Source organism: Zingiber officinale, chromosome 8B, assembly GCF_018446385.1.
Source record: "Zingiber officinale cultivar Zhangliang chromosome 8B, Zo_v1.1, whole genome shotgun sequence".
NCBI classification, from domain to species: Eukaryota; Viridiplantae; Streptophyta; class Magnoliopsida; order Zingiberales; family Zingiberaceae; genus Zingiber; species Zingiber officinale.
Genome location: NC_056001.1, coordinates 13616967 through 13640225, shown reverse-complemented (window position 1 = coordinate 13640225; position 23259 = coordinate 13616967). Strand labels below are relative to the sequence as shown.

Below are 23259 nucleotides of genomic sequence, written 5' to 3'. Positions count from 1 at the left end.
GGCCGACTCTTGGTCCGCTCGAATTTATGTTGAGAGTTATACCCATAAGATATAAGAGATGTGCCCCATGGTCCCGGTCGGGTTTAAGTCTATCCGGATTTATACTAGGGACCACACTCTTAAGAGATGGTTCATTCGGATATGTGCATCCTTACTTTGACCATTATCTCATCTTGACTTTGACTGTCACATCATTTGATCATCAATTTCACAGTACCTCTGAGTCCACTCACAACCTACCGTATCACATGATATCAGGACTTATATATTCGTCTAGTTCTCCTGATTATATCTATGTATTTAAATATATCAATTTAACAAATTATAATGAGAACAATAATTTTTTGAAGATAAAATAAATTTTTAAATCGTTTGCTATAGTATACCAATTGATTAAGGACTTTATTGCACTGTGAATCGAATCTCAAGTGTAGCAATTGATTGAGAATAGAAATAGGGGCAAAAAATGATATTGTGTACATGATTCAGTAATTTTAAAATTACGATACCTGATTTAAATATTTTAGAAACTTAGGTACACGGTAGGTAATTTGCAGAACTTGTTTATATGCTTGGTAAAAGTTGGACATATTTTTATAAATAAATTTGAACATAGTCTGGCCCATGATAGTCCAATATGGTTACCGGCCTTCTTAACGGTCCATTGAGAGACAGACCCTTCTTAAAATCTCCTCTTTTTCTATGCGCCATTCCACGGTCGCTCCCCCTCTCGGCCTCCTCGTTCCATGTCCAAACTCCTCCCTCACCTCCTCAAGCCCCTCCGTCCACGTCCAAATACCTATTACCTCGACCCTCGAGCCCGCAAGCTTACCGAGTCCGTCGTCGGTATTCTTCTCTCTCGCCATGCCGATCCCCAGTGGGAGGAAACCCTCGCCGAGATCTTCTCCCCCGAGGAGGAAGACATGGCCCCCGTATTCGCCCGCATCCATGACCCAGACGCCGCCCTAGCCTTCTTCTACTGGGCGCGCCGCCGACGCCCGCCCTGTGCCGATCCGCTCGACTCCCTCGCCTACTCCGCCCTCCTTCTGCTCCTCGCCAGGTCCCGGCGCCTTCATGAGGCTGCTCTCTTGCTCGAAGAGATGAAGAGAGAGGGCCGGACTCCGAATCGTGACGCTTCTGGCGCCCTGCTCGCTGCATATGCCAGTTCAGGCGCCAAGGGGAAGGCTTTGGAGGTTTACACGATGATGAAGGATGAAGATGGGGGTTTTCCTGACGTTTCTGACTGCAACTGCTTTTTAAAGGTGCTCGTAGAGCAGCGGGATTATGATTTGGCCCGTCAAGTGTACGACGAAATGGTTAAAAGAGAAGACGGGGCGGATAATTACAGCACTGGTATAATAGTCAAGGGTTTGTGCTTGGAAGGGAGGATGGATGAAGCTAAGAGCTTGATCGAGGATAGGTGGGGAGTCGGGTGCATTCCTAATGTAGTATTCTACAACATGCTAGTTGATGGCTATTGCATTAAAGGCGACATCAGGAGTGGATATGCTTTGTTCAGGGAGATGCAGATGAGAGGATTCTTGCCCACTGTTGTATCATATGGCATAATTATCCATGGATTTTGCATGAAAGGAAACATTGTGGATACAAATAAGTTGATTTTAGAAATGAAAGCACGTGGATTGCAACCGAATGTCCAAATCTATAATGATGTGATCAATTCTCGATGCAAACATGGTTCAGTTATCGAAGCAAAAGTAGTGTTGAGGCAAATGATTGGAAGTGGGCTTGAACCTGATATCATTACATATGACATTTTGATATCCAGCCTTTGTCGAGATGGAAAGGTAATGGAAGCTCAGCAGCTTCTTAAGGAAGCTGTAAACAGGAGGTTGGAACCAAATAAATTTAGTTATACACCAATAATACATGGATATTGTAGAATAGGAGAGATTAATATTGCAATTAATTTACTTGCTGAGATGATTGAGCGAGGTCATAAACCTGACTTGGTAACTTATGGAGTTATAATTCACGGGCTTGTCTCCGTGGGTGACATGAACAATGCATTAGCAGTTAGGCAGAAAATGTTGGATAAGGCAGAAGTCCCAGATGCTGCAATTTATAATGTTCTAATAAGTGGTCTCTGCAAGAAAGGGATGTTTCCCTCTGCTAAGAAGCTGCTTTCTGAGATGCTTGATCAAAATGTTGTCCCAGATGAATTTGTTTATGCCACATTGATTGATGGATTAATCAGAAATGAGGATCTCAATGAGGCAAAGAAGATTTTTGAGTTCATGGAAAAGAAAGGAATTAAACATGGAATTGTGGTGTACAATGTTATGATTAAAGGTTATTGTAAATTTGGCATGACTCCTGACGCACACTTGTTTCTCAATAGAATGAGAAAGGATGGTTACTTCCCTGATGAGTTCACTTACACAACACTTATAAATGGTTATGCCAGACAATGCAACTTGGACATGGCTATGCAGATATTCATTGACATGATGAAGCGGAGATGCATACCAAATGTAGTCACATATTCTGCTTTAATCAATGGATATTGTCGAAATGGAGACACAGATACAGCTGAAGCTTTATTCAGATATATGCAGTGTGGTAAGGTCATACCTAATGTTGTTACATATAGTATTCTTATAGGAACCTTTTTTAAAGTCGACAAAAAGGATAAAGCTATTTCGTATTTTGAGGCCATGTTGAAAAGCAAATGTCTTCCTAATGATTTTACATACCGTCACATACTTGATGGACTAACTGATGATATTTATATTGCATCAATAAGAAACAGTAATGTTGAGCATCAACTTGAGCATCCAGTTTTCAGTGTCTTCAGAAATATGGTTCTTGATGGCTGGAATCTCAAGACTGCTGCATATAATGCTATCATTTTCTGCCTTTGCAAGCATCTAATGCTTAGAAATGCATTGGAATTGAGAGATAAAATGTTAGAAAAGGGTTATTTACCTGATTCTCTCACATTTCTTTTCCTTCTACATGGAGTTTGTGCTCTCGGGAAGTCAAAAGAATGGAACAATATTCTTTCGTGTCAGTTTCAGCAAAATGAACTTGAGGTGGCTGTTAAATATGCCACGTTCATCGATGAGTTATGGCATCATGGAAAAAGTTCTGAAGCTTCCTTAATTTTGCAGACATTGCTTGAAGACAGTCCACAATCTCCGAATATGAGCCACCTGGTTTCTGTTTTATAACAGTGAGCAGTGCACTTGGATTTTGAAAAGATGAGACCGCGAGAGGTAGTGCTTTTATTTGAATCGATTGTAAAAGTTAGTAAATGGCTAAGGCTAACAGGAAAAACATTTCTTCCTTAAGTCACATGTCAAAGGCATGGAGATGAGGTTATACAGTTTGGCCATGCATACTACATCTGAGTTGAGGTAAGCTTGTCATTATAACCAATTAATATGATCAAATTTGTATTGCCATTGATTTAATATTCTATTAAAGTATCTATTTTGCAGGTTCGATTGTACCTTGATAAGAAGCAAAATTATTGTCCCAGTCTAAAAAAAATGCATGCGGATAATCTTTATGTGGATAAACATGGCTGCTTAGTTTTTGTGGAAATTCATTCCGAGGTAAAAAATTCTCTACATTGTAGCGACAATATTGGATTTGTTTTATATAAAACTTCTATTGTCATGTTCTAATTGGATGTATTCATTTTTTGTCTGCAACATTATGATGGTTTTTTTTCCTTTTAAATATATTCCTGTGTAATTTTAATTTTGACATCAAAACATGTGTGAGTGAAGCAGATTTTTACTGCATATTCTTGTGAATGTTTACAATTTCAGGGGATCTCTTTTGGTGCTTATGTGTGTAGTTGTTGAAGTGCACTTGGAAAAAAATTTTCTAGACATATTAAACTTCTATTCCTTGTGTGAATTCTATTGGTATGGTATTGAATTGTGTGTGATAACTTGGTTTTTGGTAAGTGGTACCTTCTCTCTCTCTCTCTCTCTCTCTCTCCAAGAGTTTCAATTGAATTCAATGCACTTACTCAAGGTTCTATTTGGTGGAAATTGATTATCCAAAACTCAGCCCCCAAGAAGCAATTTCACATTCTTTTCTGGGGGCATGATCCATAATATTCGGAACAAGTGTTATGACAGGAACTAAGTTATTCCTCAGATCAAAAATGGTCTAGGAGTCATCCCTTCATCAATCCTTAGGCCAAATGCTAGCAAGCTACATGTGCATATCTTAAGAACCTGAATTCCAATATCTTCATGAGATGGTGTAACCAAGTATTGCTGTATGTTGCTGACAATTGCTATATCAGATCAGTTTGTGCACAGTAGTAAGTAGTGTATGCTTTTATCTTGTAGTTGGCATTACACATTTTGCTAGATTGCTACCAAATATTGTACAATATTCTTGATATTCCTATCATCATCTTTTACTATTTACGAGCCATGGGGCAATTGAAGTGTGTTGTATGCAGATTGAGCTTCTGAAGGTTAGGGACCATAGGGTTGGGTGACGCATGTAATGAAGCCTCTGCAGGATGGTTTTGCTTCGAATGCAGATAATGCTAGTTGTGTATTTGATTCAGAGATGCATGCAGGAACCTCCTTATTCATTTCCAAAGTTGGAAGGGCTCAGTTGGAAGATCCAAACAGTAGATTCATATATTTTTTTCATTTTACTTGAAAACTATATGGAGAAAGGTGAGGTTTTGCTGATTTATTTTTTTTCAAAAAGATCTGCATCCAATTGAATCTTTTGGTCGAATCTTATAAGATATGAGGTTCGCCTTGCAGCACTGAGGAGGGTGGAGTCTACCAGAGATCCTGAGTTCATTAGCAACTGATGGCTCAACTTGCACTTCAATTTTGACGCTGTTCACAGGCGCACATCACAATTCTCAAGTCACTAAAGTGATGAAAAACAAGGCTATCTTTACCATGTTTCTCTTGTTTTTCTCGTATAGGATTTTATACAAAAATAATGATTCGTATGAGCTAATGTGATCTTTGGAGGCTGTATCTTTTTCCTTGCATTGGTTTACTGAAGAATAAACGATATACAGAGAAAGTTGGTTCTTTCTTTTTACTGCTTTTGGTATCTTGAGATGATTATACGTTAGTTTGCAAACCTAAGATGGTCGTGGTCTTTAAAGTATCTCTCACACTTTACGCTAAATTAAAATGTAAAAGATTTAAAAAATTGTAAATAATTTGTTTTTATTTGGAATTCATGCTGCAAAGTAATTCATTTTATGTTGTTTTAGCCATCAAAGTTGATTTAAGATTTTGTTTTTTTATTGATCCTCTTAGATTTGAAGAAATTAAAATAGTAATATTTTTTTTTAAAAAATAATTTATTGGCTGATATACGAATCAATTTGGGTACCTTTGTGTTAGCTTTTCACTCTGTAAAATAATTTGCAAGTCAAGTTTCAAAACTGAGCTTATTCAAAATGTGAGGCTCCTTAATGATATTTCGGTGTGAATAAATTAATAAATTTAGTAATTAATATTTTAATTAGAGAAGAATTTATTAATATTCATTTAATAATAAAAATTATATAAATAAATAAGCTCAGTTTGGCTCTTTTGCACCCCGCCATATAATTTATCTTCGACTCAAGCATAATATGCAATTTATCAATATTTTATAACATTACAAAACCACCCTTAAGTTTTATAATATTTGATGGAAATTTCTAAAACAGCTTGTCGGCATGGAAGAAGGCGGCGATCTTTTTTCGCATCTCCACCGCCTTCCTCGACTCCGGCGTCCACAGGTGGAACACGTGCTGCACCCCCTTCGTGACGTACAGCTCCACCGACCCACTCCATCCGCTTCGCCGCACCGTCTCGTAGTACGCCCGTCCCCTAGCTGCATAGAAGTCATTTTCCGCCACCACCACAAGCGCCCGCCGGCAAGGCATCGCCTTCAGCCGATCTTCCGCCTCGTTCGACGGATCCGCACGAGGGTCCTCCAACCCGATCGCCCCCGCGCTCACGAATTCCCATGAGCTCTCCAGCCACTCCCGCAGCCCCACGCTCGCTGTCTCGCCGTCCAGCGGGTGCTTGCCCCAGAAGTAGGGGTGGATGAGAACGACGCCCTCAATGCGGGCGCCACCGCCCAATCCGCCAGCCCCGATCTGGAGGAGGACATTGTGGGCGATGTTGGCACCGGCGCTGTCGCCTGCGAGGAAGATCCGGCGGAGATCGCCGTGTTCCGCGAGCCAGGAATCCGGACCACTGCCTCCGGCGTGGGACGCGACCCAGCGGAGGGCGGACAGGGCATCGTCGTACGCGGCAGGAAGGGGGTGCTCGGGGGCGAGGCGGTAGTCGAGGGACACGGCGAGTACGCGGGCGTGGGCGACGAGGGCGTGAACAAAATCATGGTAGGTGGAAGAGAAGGGAGATCCAATGACGAAGCCACCGCCGTGGAGGTAGATGAGAACAGGGAGCTTAGTCTCGGCGTTTATGTTGTTGGGGAGGAAGAGGCGAGCGGAGACGCCGGTGGTGGAGTCAACGATGACGTCCCTGGAGGCGACGACGGAGTCGGTGGCGGAGGCGGGGACGAGATCGGGAGGGTTGAGGCGCTTGACGCGGCCGCTCTTGTAGAGGTAAAGGTAAGGGGAGTAGTCGTAGGCGATCTCGGCGTCGGGATCCATCAAAGTCGAGCCGATAAAAACCCCAAGCAGAAATAGGTAACCGGAATAAGGTATTCTGTATAATGCTCAACTCAAGGCTTTATTTTACTTGTTCCCTAAGTAATCAAAGACGAGTGGAATTTGACTTGGTGAGGAAGGGAGACATGATCAAAGGAAAGACCTTAGTGGCGCTGAGTCTGTGATCAGACGTAGCAGTAGTTAGACCAGCAGCGAAATAAATATCCAGACATACCATTCAAAAATATATAATGACGCTCCATCAAATTGCATAATTATTTCATGTTCGTTCAAATAATTGACAATGTATTAAAGACGAGAGGAAGCTACTACTGAACCCAAACAACCAATAACATCACCGCCATGAAGAGAGCACACCTTGAAAAGGGTTGTTCGCGGTCTATGGGTTCCAAATGATGCTTGTCTCAGCGATCATGGAGGTCACCACATATGGATCCATGTTCGAAGCAGGCCTCCGATCCTCAAAATAACTTGAGAAATCAAATACACATAACCGAACTTAGAAAATCATCAATAAATGTAATGAAATAGGAAGTTTCATGTCTAGCCTTCATATTCATTGGACCACAAATATCCGAATGAATTAACTACAATGTTGATTCATATCTAATAGCCTTACCAAATGGTTTCCTAGTTACTTTTCTAACAAGACAGTGCTCACATATAGACAATTTAATCTTAACCCGAGTGTCCAATAGACCCTCTCTAGCTAATTGATTTATACGTTCTTGTCCTATGTGTTCTAATCTAGCATGTCAAACCTCATCAGTTATATCTGTATCACTAGTTAAAGCAATATTTGAAAAACATCCATCAATAGCATAATTGACATCTGGTTCTACATCAAGAATCATAAAACCATTTGTTAAAAAAACATATCCGATTGACACTGAGTCAATCTTAAGTTCAACAGACCGACTGTAAAAATTAATACAATACCCTAAATCAAGAAGACACGTAACGGAAATAAGATTTCGTCGAATTTCAAGAGCATACAGGACATTATGTAGAAACAAAACTCTACCACCACGGAGGTTGAGTTTGCAAGTGTCGACTCCTTAGACTTCAACTCTTGCATTGTTTCCCACATAGATCCACTTGTTGCCAGCTGGTACCCGACAGTACTCAACAAATGTAACTCGTTCCCGAGCTACATGGTTGGTTGCTCCTGAATCTATAATCCACAAAGGATAAGAATCAGCTAATAACATTGAACTAGCAACAAAATGCTCTTGAAAAGAAGACACACTTGGATTTACCTTTTTCTGCTCAGTGCACTCCCGAGCAAAGTGGCCTTTTTTGCCACAGTTAAAACAAGTCAACTTGTTTTTAGGTTTCTTTCCTGTCTTCTTTACTATCTTCTTGATTGGGCATTGTCCCACAACAGCAGCTTCCCTCTTCTTTCCCTTCCCTTTCTTGAACCATTTCCTTTTCTTGGATCCATATGATTCTGCAGAACCTACAGCCATATAGGCTTGTCCAGAAATCCTTGCGGATTCAACTCTCTTCGCCTCCAATTCTACATGGCGTGAGACGTCAGTGATAGTCTTGATACTCTCACTGTGAGTTAAGGTCTGCTTCATGGTCTCCCAAGAATCTGGAAGTGAACGTATAACTGCTTGAACCTGTTGTTCATCAGTCAACTCATGACCAGCAGTTTTAAGCTCCCGAATCATGTTCGACATCTCCCTGAGGTGTTGAACCATTGATACATTCAGACACTTTTTGTAGCTGTCAAACTTGATTGTCAGCTGTCGAAGCTTGCTCAGACTTACTCCACTGTATTTTTCTTTAAGGGCTACCCAGACTACATGAGCCGTAAGATATGACTCATACTCAAAAGCTAGGTCGTCTACCATTAAACTAATCAATATACCCTTTGCAATGGAGTCCTTTTTCTTCCATGTCTTATAGGCATCAAGATCTCGTCTGTGTTGTGCAGTGGGACCATCTATAGGTACTTCCATAACCTGATTTACAGCCTCTAAAACTTCTTGTTCCTCAAGTACATATTGTATCCTGAGGTGTCAGATCTTGTAGTTATCCCCATTAAGTTTTTCACCTTTATTGAGTTCAGCCATTATGTTTTTGGTTGTCATAATCTATCATAAATAAACACATTATTTAGTATTCAGTGTATATCATATGTATGCAATTTATGATTGACTTAATATTACTTTGAGTTGGTTTACAAAATCAAGTGACAACTATATTTTCACTCATCATCCGTATGACCAATCAAATTAATATTAATCAATTCTATTACATACATCCCAACAAATAAACTAATCATTTATAATATCATGAATTCTTTAATTAAATGAACTAATCATTTAATATATCATATTTTTTTTAATGAAATGAACTAATCATTTAATACATTATGAACTAATCATGCATCATGTCAAGCAAACAATATAAATAAATGAACACATCATTAACATAAAATTATGCTGCATATTGTTAACATATAACTAACTGACATGAATGAAATGGACTAACTATTGTTCATACAAAACGACAATAAAAATAACAGAACTCTAATAAACTAGATAGGCAACTACCACTTCCACTAGGACAAACACTAGTGCAGTGGCCAAAATAATCTCTATCAGCCTAGATTTATTTGGGGTAATCACAGGCAGGCAGGACAACTTCAAGATTTTCAATTGGATCCCACACACACTCTCCCAGATCCTCTTCAGATTCATCTGGATCCACCTCTGGATCTTCAGGATCTTCTGAATGCTCTTCAGATTCTTCTGGATCCTCCTCTGGAGGATCTTCTGAATCCTCTTCAGATTCATTTGGATCCTCCTCTGGGTCTTCAGGACCCCAATAGAGATGAAGCAACTATCTGCACATCTCTGAATCTCTGAATACGAGATGTGTCCATCATAATCATCCCAAAGTTGGAATGTTATCTGCCTAAAGTTTTCCGGCAGTGAATAGACTAGAGCAAATCTTCTGTGTGTGTCTTGGACTGGAAATTCTTCTCGCTCGAGTTTCTAGAACAATCGATCGAGCCGACCAATAAGCCATCCGAGTCCTTGAACAGGGTCGAAATCAAGCTCCTTAATCTCCTCTCAAAGCTCATGTTGTCGTAAATCACGACTAGCCATCTGAAAAATTGAAAATAAAATAAGTCAGTACAAAACCGACTAGCCAGTACAAAACCGGCTTATTTCAATTTATACAGGCATAGTACCAACATAATAAATCAAGAAAAACAAATCTTCTCGATTTTCAGGAGTTTAAGTCGACAATTAGAACTAATCTAATTGGTCAGACCCATTGGATCGGTTGATTAGGGATCTAGATCTTAAGCTCGATCCATTGTCCTTAATTAGAATTAATCCAATTGGACAGGGATTTTTGTACCTATGTTCTGTTACTATTTGATCTAAGTCAATTTCTACAAATTTCAGACTTATTGATCAAACTTAGGTCCGTTTGATCAAACCAATGCCCATTGGTTTAAGTCCGACCAATTAGAACAAATCTAATTGTTTTGATCAAATCTGACCTATTAGAACAAATTTGGTCATTTGATCATATTTGGTCTAAGTCCAATTAATCAACCCAAATTGATTTTGGGTTTGGATCAAATTGGTTCGGTTAAACCAATTAATGATTTAAACTTAAATCAAGTGTAAATTGACCAAAATTATTCTAGACCATTTATCATAAATGATAAATTAATTAAACTTATTTCCAATTAATTATTTATTGCATGCACCCCCAAATTAAAAGTACTGTTACCGGTAGACATACATTAACATGGTATAGTAGGCCTGCATTATCATATAATTTTTTTTTATGCATTATCATATAATTTTTTTTAAACACGTAAGTTAAAAAAACAATCTCCATAAAAAAATCGAAACAAAAAAGTTTCCATTTTTTTTATTTAACTGCATGCGACATTTTCGCTCACGTTTTTTTTTTATTTGATTTATTTAAATCAAAATTTTCCTCACGTTACTGTGCTTACTCCGCCGCATTGTTGCCCACGTTCGCACGTTGCACACGTCGCGCATGCCACGCAACCGCGACGGACACGGTCGTCGGCAAGCCACTGACGCATCGTCGACCGGTCAGAATACCTTCGCCGGCTCTAGTGAAAATCACGAAATCGTCGCGATTTTCAATCCTAGGCAACATCGCTAACATTGGCAAACGACTCGATCACCGAACTGCACCCCAGTCGCAAGTCTCTCTGTGACCTTATTATCGACAACCATCGGAGACAAACTCCGTTCCCTCAAAGCCTATGGTGTCGGTCATTGGCGAAGATCGCTACATGAATGCGATCTAGCCATGTGTTGGCAGCAAGCAACAAATCTCCATCGGAGCAGCAGCAATGTGTCCTCCGACGAACGACTTTGTCACTGACTACATCCCTTTTTCGAAACGTTGTCACCGGCAAATCTTTACCTTGACACAGAGTCATCGGTCTATGCCCACTCTCTCCATTTCCAACAGTTTTGTTGTTCCTAACATGGTTAAAATCTGATATTTGAAAGTTCAATTGCATGTAATGTTAAAAGGTTTAATGTCTAATCTGTAAAAGATAAGGTGAATATTGACTCATCGTTACAATTATTTTCCCTAACCATTTTTTTCAAAAAAAAAAAAAAAAAAAAAAAAAACATATCAAAGTAGAACCGACCGAACTTTCTAACAAAAAAAAAATTAAAAAAAATTAAACTGATAAAACATAATAGTCCATAGCTATTTTTAATTTAATCAGTTTAATCAAATTTAAATTTTTAAAATTGAAATCGAACCAATTTAACTGAAATAACTAATATTTTAAAATAATCAAATTTCAAAATTAATCGAATTGAACCAAACTTTTAATTTGGTTCAGTTAATTAATTCGATTTATAAATCACCTTTTGCTCACCTTTAATTCTATGGAACTGAACGAACCTAATCCATCATTTTTTGTGCTACGGTCATGTTTATTAAAGGCTAAACTTTTCTATGTTTTAATCATAAATACTATAAAGTTTGATAATTGATTTTCAATATACATATCACGGCTAATTATATAGATTCAAACAACAGGGGTGAATACTACAGCTCACATGACAAAACACAAAATAATTAAAAATACAATGAACTAAACTTACAAGGATATTGTTCCCGGCCTCCTAAATGGATCCTTGAAAATGGCTTGAGGCCTGCATGACACAATAAAAAAAAAACATTAAACACTGACATTATTGGTAATGGGAATATGGGAATGTGGACTACCCATAATATCTACGTTGTCCATATTTTTATAAAGCAATTTACTCTTATACCCCTTAGTATTCCCATTATATGATGCGCCCAAGTGTGAAAGGGAAGAAAAGATAGAAAAGAGAGAAGAAGAATATCCATTAGACGGCGGGATTTGGTTTATAGAATCGAGAAGCTCTCGTCACTGTAACCTTCTCGTAGACAGCAAGAGACAATTCCTTCATTCAACGTTTTTTCTCCTCCTTTAAATTTCACTGCAACGAAGTATGATTTATTGTTTTGTACAGTAAATTTCAATTATAATTCTTTCATTGCTATCGGAGTATTAGAAATTATATCTTGTTATGGTTTCTCGTCGCTGAACATGCCGCAACTAGTCATGAAGGTGACTGTTCAGCTGGAAATCTTCGAAACCCTAGTTTCCCCGTGCTATTGTGGCCGACGTTTTGGTCGCTGCAAAGGAGTGTCGACGACTGCATCATGGCAGTAGGATGCCGACGATAGGGTCATAGGGTGATTGGCGACAGTGTTGGTGCAACCTTAGGTCAAGGTTGACCTGGTTGACCCGACTCGAGGTGACTTGACTCGAGTTGTATTTTGATGTTTGACTTGGGAAGATTGTCGGTGCAACCTTAGGTCAAGGTTGACCTAGTTGAGTTGCATGTTGATGTTTGACACTCGTGAGACAGTTCTATTCTTGATGTTTGACAAGAATAGGTGTTTGGGAGATTGTAGGTGCAACCTTAGGTCAAGGTTGACCTGGTTGACCTGATTCGGGAAAAGTCCAAGCAGGGAGCTTGGCCCGCGAAAAGTCCAAGTATGGAGACTTGGCACTGGAAAAGTCCAAGTATGGAGACTTGGCACTGGAGAAGTCCAAGCAGGGAGCTTGGCACGGGGAAAGTCCTGGTGAGTGAAGCCAGGCAGTGGGAAAGTCCTAACTGGGATGTTAGGCAGTGTGGAAAGTCCTGGTGAGTGAAGCCAGGCAGTGGGAAAGTCCTAACTGGAATGTTAGGCAGTGTGGAAAGTCCTGGTGAGTGAAGCCAGGCAGTGGAAAAGTCCTAACTGGGATGTTAGGCAGTTGGAAAGTCCTGGTGAGTGAAGCCAGGCAGTGAGAAAGTCCTAACTGGGATGTTAGGCAGTGTGAAAACCCTAGTGAGTGAAGCTAGGTGAAAGTCCTGGTGAGTGAAGCCGGGCAAGGGAAAATCCAGATGGATCAAGGGTGATTGGACATCTGGTAATGGGAAGTCCAAGTAGGTCTTAGGAGTGACCGGATACTTGGCACGAAGAGGAAAGTCCAAGTGGGTCAAAGGGATTGACCGGACACTTGGTGGGGAGTCTTAGCATTTCAAGGGAGTGACCGGATGCTAAGCATGATGTACCAATAGGTCAAGGTTGACCGGATATTGGTTTGGAAGGTTTGAGACTTGGTTTGGGCAAAAACCAAGCTCTGGATCGGTCTGCAGACCGATCCAGCGATACGTTTGTGTATCTGATCGATCTGGTGACCGATCAGATGACAAACAGAAGGTGATCATGGTTCTGTGGGCTTACTGATCGGTCTGGGGACCGATCAGCTTGGAGCCTGATCAGTCCCGGGACCGATCAGGGACGCGTGGGATCGGTCCGGGGACCGATCAGATTCCACACAGAGAGTTGGGCAACTCTCTGTGAAAGCTTTCTGATCGGTCTGGGGACCGATCAGCACAGGGCCTGATCGGTCCCCACGACCGATCAGGAGGTTCCCTGATCGGTCCATGGACCGATCAGGGACGGAACAGAAGCGAAGGCTTCTTCCCTGATCGGTCCACAGACCGATCAGGGTTCTAGCCGTTGCGACGCAACGGCTAGTTTCTTCGCTATCTTCTTCGCAGGTATAAGGAGATGAGGGCATCTTCTGTGCAGGTAACTCTTCCTTTTTCCTCCTTAGAACTTCTGTTCTGCTGCTGAAGTTTAAGCTTCGACTGAGCTTTGTTGAGCTCACTTCCGAAGCCCCGCGTGAGCTTCTTTCGGCTGAGTTGCTTGTTGGCATTCGTCCGTGAAGTTGTTGCTTCCAGGACTTCAGTCGACGACAAGAAGGCAAGCTTGTATTGTTACATTCATTGTATTTACTTCTTGTATTCTCTTGTACTCTTAGCTTGTTGTTGCAAGTGATTGTAGCGAGGTTTCTCCACCCACAAGGAGTTTATATTAGCCGGTTCTCCGGGGACTCATCCACCGACGGATTGATAGGGCTCGTCCACCTTACGGACACGCCGAGGAGTAGGAGTATCATCTCCGAACCTCGTTACATCCTTGCGTTGAGGTTTGATTTCTTCTCCTGTTTTCTTTCTGCATTTAGTTTCCGCTGCGCTAACCCTAGATTGTAGAAAGAAACGCGAGCAATTGGGGTCGGCTATTCACACCCCCCCTCTCTAGCCGTACGAAGAGATCCTAACAAGTGGTATCAGAGCGAGGTCGCTCTTCATCGGATCAACACCCGTGGGAGCAAAGCTAGAGAATGGATCTCTATGGAGAAGACATCACCATTCCACCCTTCTACGAATGCGGCGACTTCGTGTATTGGAAGGTAAGGATAAAGTACTTTCTTATGACTAACATAATGAATTGGTTTTGTGTACAAGAAGGTTTTACTCCTCCGGTGGATAAGGAAGGAAAACCACTTGAGAAGGAGTGGACAAGAGAACAAATTCACAAATCCGAAATCAACGAAGAGGTAACGAGAATAATTGAATTTTCATTGCCTACTAACATCTTGTGTAAGATAGGTTACAACAATGCCAAGGAATTATGGGATAACTTGGCCAAGTACCATGAGGAGAGCTCCACTTCAAGCCATGAAGAGGAGCCTAGTGAGCCAAGTAGCTCACATCATGGAGGGAGCGAATTGGGAGTTGAGGGCTACTCAACATCCAAGGAAGAAGAGGAGGAGAGTTCTTCTTCAAGTTCGGAGCAAGAAGAAGAAGCTTCTACCTCCGAAAGGGATGAAGAAGAGAGCTCGCATCCACCCTCAACCCTAGGTAACTCAAGCAATTTAAGTTCAATTAAATTACACATTATGTGCTTTGAGTGTAGGGAACATGGACATTACAAGAGTAAGTGTCCGAAGAGGGTAAGAAAGACTCCACCGGCGCCAAAGGTCAAGGGAGCCGGAGTCCCGAAACGCAAGGGCAAGGAGCACATCGTGTGCTTCCAATGCAAGCAAAGGGGACACTATAGGAGCCATTGTCCGAGGGGGAGGCAACCTCACAAGGGCAAGAGACCGGGCACATCGATAGGGGGAGCTAAGGCAAACCCTAAGGTAACCTCTAAGGTTCATTTTGCAATTCTAATAAAATGCATGCTAGGAATTTTATTGCACTTGTCGATAATAACAAGCATGATAACCTTAGGAATCAATACATGTGCTTAGGAGCTAAACATGTGAGTCTAGATAAGGATAATTCTAGAAAGGCTAACCCTAGAATTAACTCATCTAAGGCTAAGGAGAACCTAGGTAGAAACCCCAAGACAACTAGACATATGCCTAGGAATACCTCAAAGTAAAATGATAAATCAAAACTTGAGGTATTAGAGAAAGAAAATCAAGTCTTGAGGTCAAGACTTGACTCTCTAGAAAAGGTTCTTAAGGATTTGACTCTAGGGTCTAGGGGTCAAAAACCCAAGTCCAAGGACAAGAAAGGTTTGGGTCACAAACCTAAGTCCCAAGTGGTCAAGCCCACTTATCATAGTGTTCCATTCGATTATGGAACAAAACCTAGGGCTAGGAAGACCACCACCAAGGTCACAAGGGGAGTCACCCCTAGAGTTGATCTTGATGAGTCCCAAATGACCAAGGCTTTAAAGCCTAAGAGGGTCATTAGGAGGGTTGCTAGGGAAGTCATCCCTAGTGAATATTTAGTGAACCCAATGAGCTCAAATAGGTATTGGGTTCCTAGGAGCATCTTCTCTATCCCATAGATGGGTTAGAGAGTGTCAACTCCGATTAGAAGGGTAGTTAGCCCAACTTTGAGGAAATTGACACTCAATGAGCATTTTCAAGGTTTTGTTAACCTTTGAAAATGAAATAGAATTACTAGTTACTCCTTGAAGAGCTAAATGTGCCTAATGGTGGAAATATCATTTTTAATCTTAAGTGGCACAATTTGAGGAAAACCTAGAGAAATACCATAATTGGGATTTTGGTTTCTCTTAGGGATATAAGGACAATCTAGGATTAGATGTTAAATTAGCTAAGTGATTAAGGATACTTAGATAGGTAATCTAGGTATTTCATTTGTGCTAACTTACCATGATTGTTTGTCATATGCCATGTCATGACATCATATTTAATTTATGATCATTTGAAATGTCATGATAATGCTTAGGTTATTTATATGTCATGCTTTAGTTAAAATTCAAACTTTATGCCATGACATCATGACATTGGCACACGTTTTCATTTATGATACCATTTTATGTCATGTCATCATCTCTTGCATTAATAATCAATTGAATTGATTTAAGGATGAAAAACACATTTTGATATTGAGATCAAATTTGTGTTTAGAAAATGCATGAGACCTTAGTCTAAGATACCTTAACTCATATCTCACATCAAATTGACTTGAATATTGTTTGATACACCTTAGATGTGTGTGAGATATTAGGATCATGAGTTAGGATCAAGGTGCATAGTTCTTGTACCTAGATGAGCCTAATTCAAGAAATTAGGGATCATAGGGAAAGCTTGTGTACAAGTCATGTACATTTAGCCCTAAGATTATGGTCCTAAATTCAAATGGTTTTAAAAGCATTTTAAAATTGATTTGAAAAACCTTGATGAAGCTTTCCTAGTGATAGCATTCATCATTGAACATGTGATACAAATTTAGTTAAACTTGAACTATTTCAAAGTTTTTTGAACTTTGTATCAAGATTGAAAAATGGAAGTTATTTTCATAGAAAACTATTTTTCCATGATAGTATATGTTATGAGGAATGTATTCTCAAAACTTCACAATTTTTTGAATTTTCTGGAATTTTCTAGGAGTTTCTGAATTTCGGGAAGGAAATTTCAGAAATCTGCCTATAAGAGTCTGGATCGGTCTGGGGACCGATCCAGGTAAGTCCTGATCGGTCTGTGGACCGATCCAGTGAAGCATGGATCGGTCTGCAGACCGATCCAGTGAGATCCAGAAAGCGTGGATCGGTCTGGGGACCGATCCAGAGGGGTTCTGATCGGTCCGGTGACCGATCAGGGCGTGCCGAATTTCTGATTTTTCAGCTGTTGTCTGAAATTTCAGTTATGGATATGGTGTTTTTGGATTTCTAAAGGTTTGGAACTCTCAAAGACATTGTTGGTGCAATGGTCAAAGGGGGAGTTGACCTTTAGGGGGAGTTTTACCTAATTGTCAAGGGGGAGTTGACTTTTAGGGGGAGTTTTTACTCCTTAAGACTTTTGAGGATTAGTGATATGGGATTATCACTAAGTTGATTGTTGAGTTTAGTATCAAGGGGGAAATTAAGAGTTTCAATGAAAGGTATGGGACTTTCATTAGGAAGAAACTCTTGACCTTGATACCCTCCTTTTTCTTTTTGATGTGTGTCAAAAAGGGGAGAGTGTTCATTGGAGAATTATTGGAGAAACCCAAGTTAGGTTATCGGGTTAACCTAAGCTAGGGGAAGAATGTCAAGGAGTGTTCGAGGAAGAACATTGGAATTCTTTTTGATGTGTGTCAAAAAGGGGGAGAATTATTGGAAAACCTAAGTTAGGTTATCGGGTTAACCTAACTTGATTATGGGTTTTGTCAAACATCAAAAAGGGGGAGATTGTTGGTGCAACCTTAGGTCAAGGTTGACCTGGTTGACCCGACTCGAGGTGACTTGACTCGAGTTGTATTTTGATGTTTGACTTGGGAAGATTGTCGGTGCAACCTTAGGTCAAGGTTGACCTAGTTGAGTTGCATGTTGATGTTTGACACTCGTGAGAGAGTTCTATTCTTGATGTTTGACAAGAATAGGTGTTTGGGAGATTGTAGGTGCAACCTTAGGTCAAGGTTGACCTGGTTGACCTGATTCGGGAAAAGTCCAAGCAGGGAGCTTGGCCCGCGAAAAGTCCAAGTATGGAGACTTGGCACTGGAAAAGTCCAAGTATGGCATTCGGGAAAATCCAGGGAAGTTAGGCAGTTGGAAAGTCCTGGTGAGTGAAGCCAGGCAGTGGGAAAGTCCTAACTGGGATGTTAGGCAGTGTGGAAAGTCCTGGTGAGTGAAGCCAGGCAGTGGGAAAGTCCTAACTGGAATGTTAGGCAGTGTGGAAAGTCCTGGTGAGTGAAGCCAGGCAGTGGAAAAGTCCTAACTGGGATGTTAGGCAGTTGGAAAGTCCTGGTGAGTGAAGCCAGGCAGTGAGAAAGTCCTAACTGGGATGTTAGGCAGTGTGAAAACCCTAGTGAGTGAAGCTAGGTGAAAGTCCTGGTGAGTGAAGCCGGGCAAGGGAAAATCCAGATGGATCAAGGGTGATCGGACATCTGGTAATGGGAAGTCCAAGTAGGTCTTAGGAGTGACCGGATACTTGGCACGAAGAGGAAAGTCCAAGTGGGTCAAAGGGATTGACCGGACACTTGGTGGGGAGTCTTAGCATTTCAAGGGAGTGACCGGATGCTAAGCATGATGTACCAATAGGTCAAGGTTGACCGGATATTGGTTTGGAAGGTTTGAGACTTGGTTTGGGCAAAAACCAAGCTCTGGATCGGTCTGCAGACCGATCCAGCGATACGTTTGTGTATCTGATCGATCTGGTGACCGATCAGATGACAAACAGAAGGTGATCATGGTTCTGTGGGCTTACTGATCGGTCTGGGGACCGATCAGCTTGGAGCCTGATCGGTCCCGGGACCGATCAGGGACGCGTGGGATCGGTCCGGGGACCGATCAGATTCCACACAGAGAGTTGGGCAACTCTCTGTGAAAGCTTTCTGATCGGTCTGGGGACCGATCAGCACAGGGCCTGATCGGTCCCCACGACCGATCAGGAGGTTCCCTGATCGGTCCATGGACCGATCAGGGACGGAACAGAAGCGAAGGCTTCTTCCCTGATCGGTCCACAGACCGATCAGGGTTCTAGCCGTTGCGACGCAACGGCTAGTTTCTTCGCTGTCTTCTTCGCAGGTATAAGGAGACGAGGGCATCTTCTGTGCAGGTAACTCTTCCTTTTTCCTCCTTAGAACTTCTGTTCTGCTGCTGAAGTTTAAGCTTCGACTGAGCTTTGTTGAGCTCACTTCCGAAGCCCCGCGTGAGCTTCTTTCGGCTGAGTTGCTTGTTGGCATTCGTCCGTGAAGTCGTTGCTTCCAGGACTTCAGTCGACGACAAGAAGGCAAGCTTGTATTGTTACATTCATTGTATTTACTTCTTGTATTCTCTTGTACTCTTAGCTTGCTGTTGCAAGTGATTGTAGCGAGGTTTCTCCACCCACAAGGAGTTTATATTAGCCGGTTCTCCGGGGACTCATCCACCGACGGATTGATAGGGCTCGTCCACCTTACGGACACGCCGAGGAGTAGGAGTATCATCTCCGAACCTCGTTACATCCTTGCGTTGAGGTTTGATTTCTTCTCCTGTTTTCTTTCTGCATTTAGTTTCCGCTGCGCTAACCCTAGATTGTAGAAAGAAACGCGAGCAATTGGGGTCGGCTATTCACACCCCCCTCTCTAGCCGTACGAAGAGATCCTAACAGACAGGGTCGCAGGTCAGCGACTGAGTCGCTCGTCAGGTTAGCGCCACTGCTTGACAGCGCACTGCGGTAGATTGGAAAATTGCGATAGTGTCGCGATTTCCACCGGAGTTGGGCTCAGGCCGTGGGGATATGCCGGCGACAACATTCCGGAGCTGGCGATGACTTCCTATCTGACTGGCGATGTACTAGTGGCTGGGATGTGTAGAACAGTAATTGGCGACTTCATCGGGCCGAGGTCAACCGGTGTCCAACATCAGAAAGGACCACCGACCGCCCGAGTAGGCTAGAGATTGGGCTTCGTGGCCGGCGACTATATCTATCACGATTGCGTGGAGGCAGTGGGCATCATGGGTGGTGTGCGGCAAAGAAAACGGACGGACGGAAAAAAAAGTCACGAAGTATAGTATTTCTTAAGAAAAGTTTGATTTTTATAAATCAAATAAAAAAAAAAAAACAAATAACGTTTTTTTTACATGGCTGGGTTCTGTTGACTAATAGTCTGTTTGGAATGATATGGAATTCAATTCCTTTTAGAATTGGAATTGAATTCCATGTTTTGGAATGATTTTTTAGCTAAGAAATGATATGGAATTCAATTTCAATTCCATCAAACAAGGCAAAAGTAAATCACACCTCTTTATGTGTGATTTAGATAGGGAATTCAATTCTCCATATTATGTCCATTGTGCCCTCATTCTCTCTTCTTTGTAAAAAAAAAAAAGAAAAAAGAGAGAAGGATAAAATGGTAAAACATAAGAATTCCATAACTTAAGTTGCAATTCATTCCAAACATGAGAATTGAATTCAATTCCTTATGGAATTCAATTCATAATGGAATTCAATTTAATTTCATGACTTAAGTTATTTTCAAACAGGGTGTAAAGGAATTCAAAATTTAAAAATAAAAAAAAAGGTTAGCTTATATACTTAAATCTTAAGTCTCAATTAATTAATTAATTAATTAATTAATTAATGTATATTGGATATTAATTGTATATGGCTTAGATCTCAATCTGGTTCACTCAACTAAATCGATAAGGTTAGTTTAATCAGACTATTTTTTAGTCCAATTAGACCTGATTTAGATTAAATAATTAATTAGTTTAATCGAACTAGTTTGATCCAAATCAGAATCAATTTGGATTGATTTATTAGACTTGACCAATTATAATCAAGTAACTAGATTTATTCTAATGGGTCAAATTTGATCAAATGATTAGATTTATTCTAATGAGTCAGACTTAAACCAATAAGCATTAGTTTGATCAAATAGACCTAAGTTTGATTAATAAGTCTGAGATTGGTTGGAATGGACTTAGATTATACAATAATAGAACATAGGTACAACAAATTCCTGTCCAATTAGACTAGTTATAATTGAGGACAATGAACCAAGCTTGGGATCTGGATTTTTGATCAATCGGTCTAATGGGTCAGTCGACTTAGACTCCTGAAAATCGAGAAGATTTATTTTTCTTGATTTTGGTTTTATACCTTAAATTGAATTAAGCTGGTTTTGTATTGATTAGTCAGTTTTGTACTGACTTATTTAATTCTAATTTTGCAGATGGCATGGGTGATTACCACATTGACTCATCGTGAAGTGCGACGGAACCAGCTCAGGGAGGAAATTCAGAAGATAGAGTATAACTCTGCTTATGGAATTGACGGACACATTGGACGGCTTGATGAAATATTTTGGAAATTAAACTTGAGCAAGAAGAGTTTCTAGTCCTGGATAGTTATAGGATCTAGGCTTCGATGCATTCTTTGCCAGAGTATCCTAAGATGATAGCAGACTATATATGGGACATTATGAAGGACGCGTCACATATTCGAAATTGTGTGAGGAACTACTTCACCATATGGATGAAGATGTTCCTGAAGAGTTCGGAAAGGACTCGAAAATGATCGAGAAAGATCCAGAAGAGGATCCGATAGAGAATCCCGAAGCTGCCCCACCTGAGATTGCTCCAAATGAGTCCACGTTGAAAGAGATAATATTGGTCACTGTACTAGTGTCTGTCCTAGTAGGAGTGGTGTTAGGCTATCTAGTTAATTAGAGTTATGTTATTGTTATTGTCATTATGTATGAATAATATTAATCCATTTAGTTCATATCAGTTTGTTATATATTAATAATATGCAGTATATTTTTATATTAATGATATGTTCGTTCATATATTTATTTATGTTATTTACTCTACATAATGCATGATTAGTTCATTTTATTAAATGATTAGTTCATTTAATTAAAGAAATTATGATATAATAAATGATTTAGTTCATTTGTTGGGATGCATATAATAGAATTGATCAATATTAATTTGATTAGTCATACGAATGATGAGTGAAAATATATTTATCACTTGATTTTGTAAATCAACTCAAACTAATATTGAGGTAGTCATTAATTGCATGCATATAAATTACACTGAATACTAAATAATGTGTTTATTTATGATAGATTATGCTGAAATCAACAGGGGTGAAAAACTTAATGGAGATAACTATAACATCTGACACCTCAAGATACAGTATATACTTGAGGAACAAAAAATTCTGGAGACTGTAAATCAGGTTATGGTAGAACTTGTAGATGGTCCCACTGCATAGTACAGACGAGATATTGATGTCTATAAGGCATAGAAGAAGAAAAAAACTCCACTACAAAAGGCATATTGATTAGTTCAATTGTAGATAACCTAGGTTTTGAGTATGAGTCATATCTTTCGACTCATGCAGTCTAGGCAACCCTTAAAGAGAAATACAATGGAGTAAGTCTGAGCAAAATTTAATAGCTGACGATCAAGTTTGACAGCTACAAGAAGCGTCCGAATATTTCGATGGTTCAACACCTGAGGGAAATGTTGAACATGATTTGGGAGCTTAAAACTGCTGGTCATGAGTTGACCGATGAACAACAAGTTCAAGCGGTTATTCATTCCCTTCTAGATTCTTGGGAGACCATGAATCAGATCCTAACTCATAGTGAAAGTATCAAGACTTTCACTGACGACTCACGCCATGTAAAATTAGAGACGGAGAGAGTTACATTTGCAAGGATTTTTGGACTAGCCTATGTGGCTATCGATTATGTTGGATCATCTGGATCCATAAAAAAGAAATGGTTCAAATAAAGGAAGGGAAAGAAGAAAGAAGTTGCTACTGTGGGACAGAGTCCAATCAAGAAGATAGGAAAGAAAACTAGAAAGAAACCTAAAAATAAGTTGACTTGTTTTAACTGCGGCAAGAAGGGTCACTTTGCTCGGGAGTGCACTGAGCCGAAAAAGGTAAATCCAAATGTGTCTTCTTTTCCTGAGCATTTTGTTGCTAATTCAGTGTTGTTAGCTGATTCTTATCCTTTGTGAATTATAGATTCGGGAGCAACCAACCATGTAGCTGTTGGGTTTTTCGGGCCGCGAAAACCGCTTTTCGCGTCGCGGAAACCCCGAATCACCCAAAGCCGTAGATCCGTGCAAGGAAAACCGAACGAAAATAGGAGTACGAGTTTCAAAGACTCTAGATCTACACTAGATGAGAGTTATACCTTCGAAGCGAGCCCTTTCGCGTTCCCGCTCGTCCAAGGAATTGTCGGATCTCTAGAGTATCAAAATAGATACTCCTCTAGAAGTATCCACACGAA

The 23259-nt window shown here is 40.5% G+C and overlaps 2 protein-coding genes across 6 annotated transcripts; one reads left to right on the top strand and one right to left on the bottom strand.

The window, feature by feature from the left end:
* The first annotated feature begins 711 nt into the window (after nt 1-711).
* On the top strand, nt 712-5060 carry LOC122015596 (pentatricopeptide repeat-containing protein At1g52620-like). Of its 5 annotated transcripts, XM_042572581.1 has the most exons (6): nt 712-3056; nt 3135-3239; nt 3316-3380; nt 3465-3581; nt 4451-4676; nt 4770-5060. In XM_042572581.1, exons 1-2 carry the CDS (start codon nt 747-749, stop codon nt 3192-3194), a joined length of 2370 nt encoding a protein of 789 aa, XP_042428515.1. In that variant the 5' UTR covers nt 712-746; the 3' UTR covers nt 3195-3239; nt 3316-3380; nt 3465-3581; nt 4451-4676; nt 4770-5060. The 5 variants fall into 5 exon arrangements, with proteins under 5 accessions (XP_042428515.1, XP_042428514.1, XP_042428510.1 ...); XM_042572580.1 differs by having other exon boundaries at nt 3135-3380; XM_042572576.1 differs by having other exon boundaries at nt 712-3239.
* Nucleotides 5061-5526: 466 nt separating this feature from the next.
* On the bottom strand, nt 5527-6819 carry LOC122013337 (tuliposide A-converting enzyme b2, amyloplastic-like). Its single transcript, XM_042569594.1, has one exon. The coding sequence runs from the start codon at nt 6635-6637 to the stop codon at nt 5675-5677; it is 963 nt and encodes a 320-aa protein (XP_042425528.1). The 5' UTR covers nt 6638-6819; the 3' UTR covers nt 5527-5674.
* Nucleotides 6820-23259: the final 16440 nt, after the last annotated feature.

Bases quoted from the DNA above. Each gene is read 5' to 3' on its own strand.
- LOC122015596 (XM_042572576.1), top strand. From the start codon at position 747: ATGTCCAAACTCCTCCCTCACCTCCTCAAGCCCCTCCGTCCACGTCCA.
- LOC122013337 (XM_042569594.1), bottom strand. From the start codon at position 6,637: ATGGATCCCGACGCCGAGATCGCCTACGACTACTCCCCTTACCTTTAC.